The sequence below is a fragment of the Sinocyclocheilus rhinocerous genome, unplaced genomic scaffold (genome assembly GCF_001515625.1).
Source record: "Sinocyclocheilus rhinocerous isolate Xijiao unplaced genomic scaffold, SAMN03320098_v1.1 scaffold1186, whole genome shotgun sequence".
Lineage (NCBI taxonomy): Eukaryota > Metazoa > Chordata > Actinopteri > Cypriniformes > Cyprinidae > Sinocyclocheilus > Sinocyclocheilus rhinocerous.
Window position 1 is genome coordinate 411624 of NW_015630341.1, and position 6869 is coordinate 418492.

The window sequence follows — 6869 nt, forward strand, 5'->3', positions numbered from 1 at the left end:
ATTAGAGTTCCCCGAACTGGGTCGATGAGGAGCTAATCAAAATATTAAAATATATCATAAAAATCTAAAATTAAAACAAACAATGGTATTTAATAATAATAATATAATAGCAACAGTTAAACAATTTATTTTATTAAATCATAAAAATTTAATAATTACTTAATAGTAATAATAATATAATAGTAATTATTTTATTATAATAATTTTAAAGACTAATATAAAACACTAAGAAAAATCATACAAATGTGAAAGTAAAACAAATAATGTAATTATTATTATTAATAATAATCATGTTATTACAATAGTTTGAATAAAAACAATAAAAATAAAACACTAAAAACTAAACTAAAAAACTAAAAATGTTAAATAAATTAAAAACAAACACAACACTTAATAAAAAATGTATTAAATCATAAAAATTTACAATTATAACAAATAGTTGTATTTAATAATAATAATATAATAGTAATATTTTATTATAAAAATTGTAATAAAAACACTAAAAATAAAAACAATCATAAAAATGTCAAATTAAAATAATTAAAAACAAACAAAACATTTAAATGAATTATAATAAATTAAAACTAATTAAATAATTAAAATGTAAAAATAAAAGAAATAATTGTTTTTAGAAACACCTACTAAAAGTTCAATTAAATAATTAAAAAACGAAAAATTTGCATGAATACATAATTAAAATAATTATTAAATTAAATTACAATAAAAATATAAAATGTAAATAACAAAATGTAAAACTAAAAGAAATAGTTGTTTTTAATAATAATAATATAATTGTAATAATTCAGTTATAATTGTAATAGAAATAATAAAACACTTACAAGAATGAATTACAACATACAAATGTAACATTAAAATAATTAAAAAACACAAACACAAATTTATTAAATCATAAAAATGTAAAATTAAAAAATAACTTTAAAATAAAAACATTCAAAATACAACTTACTAAAAAATGATTAAATCATAAAAATTATAATAATTTAAAAACAAAATGAAACACCTACTAAAAGTTCAATTAAATAATTAAAAAACGAAAAATTTGCATGAATACATAATTAAAATAATTATTAAATTAAATTACAATAAAAATATAAAATGTAAATAACAAAATGTAAAACTAAATAATTTTAAAATAAAAATTCAAATAAATCACTTACTAAAAATATATAATTAAAATGTAAAACTAAAAGAAATAGTTGTTTTTAATAATAATAATATAATTGTAATAATTCAGTTATAATTGTAAAACACTTACAAAAATGAATTACAACATACAAATGTAACATTAAAATAATAAAAAAAACACAAACACAAATTTATTAAATCATAAAAATGTTTTAAAATTAAAAATAACTTTAAAATAAAAACATTCAAAATACAACTTACTAAAAAATAATTAAAATAATTATTAAATTAAATTACAATAAAAATATAAAATGTAAATAGTAAAATGTAAAACAAATTCAAATAAAACGCTTACTAAAAATAGGAACTATTTTACTTGTTTACTTGGATTCCATGCTGCCGTTAATGGTCATCAGAAAACCGTGAACACGTTGTTAAATTATTGAAATATTAAATTTGACTTCAAGCAAATGTAAACAATGTATATATAATAATGATAATGAAAAAGTTAGTGAATGTGTGTTTAACCCCGTTGTTTCTCAGGGTACGTCGGTGTGTCAGGTGACGCTGATCGGGCTGATGGTGATTCTGCTGTACGCCTCGCGCGCCTGTTATAATCTAGTGGTTCTGGCTCTGACCAACATAGAGAGTATAGACTCGTTCGATTACGACTGGTATAACGTGTCGGATCAGGTGCGCATCTCTCATCTCATCATCTCATCATCTCCTGAGTCGCTCGTGTAGAACAGAAATAACACTGGTTTTTCTGCAGGCGGATCTGCGCTCCAGTCTGGGAGACGCCGGTTACGTCGTGTTCGGCGTGATTCTGTTCGTCTGGGAGCTGCTGCCCACGTCTCTGGTGGTGTTCTTTTTCCGGGTGCGAAAACCGGCCCAGGACCGGGTGAGCTGGAGCGGATCGCATGAGTGTTTAAGAGCATCTGTTCCGCAGCTGATCTGACTGTAGAAGTGTGTTTGGTGTTTTCTAGAGCGGCTCTGCCATTCCCAGCCACGTCTTCTCAAACCGGCCGTATTTCTTCGACAATCCCAGACGCTACGACAGCGACGATGATTTATCCTGGGCTTCCCATCCGGTGACCACCTCAACCAGGTTAACCACCGCTGCTAACTAACACTACAAACACTGAGAATGACATAAAACATCAGTATAAGATGAAAAACTTATATTAGAAATACTGCCTCGCAACCTAAATAAATTAGGTTCAGGCAATAAAATGACTAAAACTGAAATAACAATTAACTAAAGAGAGATAGAAATATAAAAATTCAATTAAAAAGTAAATTCAAGTTATTAATAAATACAATAAAATTACAAAAATGGAAATAAAAATGAACTAAAGAGATAGAAATATAAACAACAAATAAAAAGTAAATTCAAGTTATTAATAAATACAATAAAATGACTAAAACTGAAATAAAAATTAACTAAAGACAGATAGAAATATAAAAAAAATGAATTAAAAAGTAAATTTAATTTATTAATAAATACAATAAAATGACTAAAACTGAAATAAAAATTAACTAAAGACAGATAGAAATATAAAAAAAACGAATTAACAAGTAAATTCAGGTTATTAATAAATACAATAAAATGACAAAAACTGAAATAAAAATTAACTAAAGACAGATAGAAATATAAAAAAACGAATTAAAAAGTAAATTTTATTTATTAATAAATACAATAAAATGACTAAAACTGAAATAAAAATTAACTAAAGACAGATAGAAATATAAAAAAACCGAATTAAAAAGTAAATTTTATTTATTAATAAATACAATAAAATGACTAAAACTGAAATAAAAATGGTAACACTTTATAACAAGGTTCCATTAGCTAACATTAGTTTACATGAACCAACAATGACAAACACTTGTAAAGCATTTATTAATCTCAGTTAATATTAATGGTAACACTTTAGTTTAGGGACCAGTTCTCACTATTAACTAGTTGCTTTATTAGCATGCATATTATTAACATATTGGCTGTTTATTAGTATTATAAAGCACATATTCCACATGACCATATTCTACATCCCTAATCTGACCCAATACCTAAACTTAACAACTACCTTACTAACTATTAATAATAATAATAATAACTATTAATATTAATAAGCAACAAATTAGGAGTTTATTGAGGCAAAAGTCGTAGTTAATGGCGAGAATTGGACCTTAAAATAAAGTGTGACCCCAAAATTAAAACATTTACTAATGCATTATTAAAATCAAAAGTTATATCTTCTAATATTAATTAATGAGCCTGAGCTAACATGAATTAACAATGAACAGTTGTAGTTTTTAATTAATGAATGTTAACAAAGATTAATACTGTAACAAATGTATTGCTTATTATTAATGTTAGTCAATGCATTAATGAACATTAACTAATGAACCTTATTGTGAAGTGTTACCATAAAAATTAACTAAAGATAGATAGAAGTATATTTTTAAAAACGAATTAAAAAGCTAATTCTAATTATTTATATATAGAAAAATGTATATATAAATTTATATAAATATTACTAAAATAATACTGCGTCCCCACATCAAACACCTGATATAATGATGAACTTGAAGAGAGTAAGAAATGATGAAATGATGAATGTTAAGGGATGATTATCCCCTATAGAAATGTACTATGGTAACCATATTTTCCATACTATAATACTTTGTTACACTACATAATATGGATTCATAATATCATTTTAAAAAGTAATATGAGATCTCTTTAAAAGTATTTCAAGCATTTTCTTTAATAATGTAATTTTATATCTATACATATATATATATATACATATATATACATTTTTTGTATATTTTTTAATAACTTGAGGAGCCCTTGTATGAAAGGTTAATTTTATATGAGCTGATTTAGACAGATTTTTCTGTGCTCAGTTTGTCGACAGACGGCTTTGATTAGAACAAATGCATTCTTGCAAATCCTGGAGTTTCATGCAAACTTAAAATTGCATACTGCACACAGTACACTGCAGAAATAGTATGTTAGTACACATTCTGAACACAGTCTTGTGCTGTACGTCTGTTTATATTCACAACATGATTGATTCCAATAGTTACAATCAGGATTATAATGTGTAAGGCATGAATTTATGTTATTTTATGTATTTATCTTTAGCTGTTGAAAACAGTATAAGTGGTCCACTAAGGTTGAAGCACGCTTAGAAAAAGACTAAGTGTCTTTATATTTCTGATGAACACTGTTATTTCACTGATCATGTGATTCTCATTTGTTGATTTGTAATGAGGATGATGTTTGTCACCTTCCACAAAAATAAATTATTTGCTGTTAAAATAAGGCTAATGTGCTTCTTACTAACGAGGACAAGAATGAACGACAAAAATCTGAAAAGAAAAAATCATAAAAAGTACATTTAAATAAATAGTGTTAAAAAAAGCTAAATAAAAACCATTTACCAAAAAAGTTTGATATATATATATATATATATACACACACACACACACACACATATATATATATACATATACACACACACACGCGCACACACACATATATATATATATATGCTGATATATTTTTCTATTTACATTATTTTTAATTTATTATATATATATAATATAATTTATTTATATTAATTATTAGGAAAGGCGATTTGCAAAGATTCATTACAAAACATTATACTCACTTCTTCTGTAGATGAGGCTGGATCATGAATGATTCGCGCGAACATAAGACGCATTTAGGCAGATCGGGGGAGCATTCCCTTTAGAAACAAATGTAAGCCATTGTGAGTTCAGCAGCTCAGATGTCAGAAGTAAATGACAACTGCTGTGACATCACACAGACAAGCATCTGAGATCGGCTCGATTTGAGAAAGGGGTAAAGATTTTAGTAGATTAAAAAAAAAAACACTGGGTGGATTTTTATCATTATAGGGTGGTTGTGTACACACACTGCCAACACACATTTCAGTTCAAACAACTTGTAAAAGTGCATGTAGCATCCTATGACCCCTTTAAAATCAGACTAACATGCTTCTTTCTAACAAGGACATGAACTGAAAACAGGACAAAAAACTGTGGGACAACCAGACAAATTGATTCCCGTTTAAATAAATATTCTTGACACAAACACAATATAGATCATGGTTTAATCACGGCCTGAAAATGTTCAAAATCAGGTCAAAGTCAAAAAAGAGGAGCTTCAAACCGCATTGGGCAGATTCATGTAAATAATACATTTACATCATATCATTTTTGCAGATAATTACACTGCTTTTGAGTCCTGAAGATGTAAAAATGTCGAATGTGTGATCCGCTCGAGTCGATGAGGCCTGGAGACTGAGATCTCTCAATCATAACCGAAGGAGGCAGATGAGCCATATTTACAGTATTATTCTGTCATTTAGAAATATTAAGGCAGACGCTGATGAAAGCATGCAGCGCTCAACACACACACACACACACACACACACACACACACACACTGTATCAATGACACTTGACAGCGTTCGAATCACTCGTGGGTTGTGTTTCTGAAAACACTCACAGCTATATATAACACCGATCAGACGCGCTGACGTGACGCATTCGGCTCTTTCAAGTGTTCATGTGGAGTTATTCATAGAAACAGAGACGTCTGTGAAAAAACTTAAACAGCCGACGAGATCAATCAAGAGATATTTGAATCAGAGAAGCTGCACTGAACTATAAATATAACCATCTAAGACTTTCCAGACGTGGAACAAAATCTGAGTGAGATTTCACTATTGTTCTGTAGGAAGCCGAGTGTGATCTGGTTCAGTGACTGTGAAGCGGTAAAGCAGAAGGTTTAGGATGCGCTCTAGAGGAAGGGTTCTGCTGGACGTCGGACCCACAGTCCCTGAGACAGGCCTTCTTCTGTGTGGATAAGACTGTTGCTGCTGCCACCTGCTGGCCTGGAGGTGTGTTACCTATGATCCTTCAGCAGAGTCCGGAAGTTGTGCAGCTCTTTTATACTGGTGGAGAGCCTGCAGAGAGAGACAGAGACACATTCTCCATTCATTCTAGAGAGAGAGAGAGAGAGAGAGAGAACTCACTTTACTGTTTTTGACAAGTCCTTCATTTCAGCAGATAAACTTCTTGATCAATGAACTTTTTAAAAATCAAGTTAAATTCATGGACATTGACTGTGAACTTAACAGCTTTAATAAGCAAAAGAACTACAATCCCATGATGAATTTTGAACGACACAAATCAAAAAATGATGGAGAAATAAAGATGATTATATATAAAAAAATATGTATATTTAGTTTATTGAATATATATATATATATATACTGTATATACACACATATGGAACCCATCCCTCTACCGGTTCTCACAGATTCATCGAGTGAGGGCCCGGCGCCAGACGTTCCACCACGTCTGGCTGCCGAGAGGGATGGAGGAGCTCGACAGGGTCTACAGTACGGACTCTCTGGAGCAGTTTTAGCAAGCCGACACTAAACCGAGGCTTCTCGGTGCTTCTACCCGTTTGAGGTGAAAACACAGGAGGATACTGGTTCAACAAGAATGCTATAGAACCTAGTGAACGTGTTGGGGGTCACCCAACCTGCAGCTCTACAAATGTCTGTCAGCGAGGCGCCACGAGCCAGTGCCCAGGAGGATGCAACACTTCTAGTAGAGTGAGCTCGCAACCTGAACGGGCAGGGCACACCCTGTGCCTGATAAGCCAGGGTGATGGC

General features: G+C 29.8%; 1 protein-coding gene across 1 annotated transcript in view; it reads left to right on the plus strand.

Annotated features, from left to right (window-relative positions):
• LOC107740081 (integral membrane protein GPR137B-like) overlaps positions 1-2282 on the plus strand; it is a 7739-nt gene extending 5457 nt beyond the window's left edge. Inside the window, exons 4-6 of the mRNA XM_016552361.1 lie at positions 1690-1839; positions 1919-2047; positions 2133-2282. Of these exons, the coding sequence (XP_016407847.1) occupies positions 1690-1839; positions 1919-2047; positions 2133-2276 (423 nt within the window). The 3' untranslated portion in view covers positions 2277-2282. The remainder of the gene's footprint in view (positions 1-1689; positions 1840-1918; positions 2048-2132) is intronic.
• Positions 2283-6869: the final 4587 nt, after the last annotated feature.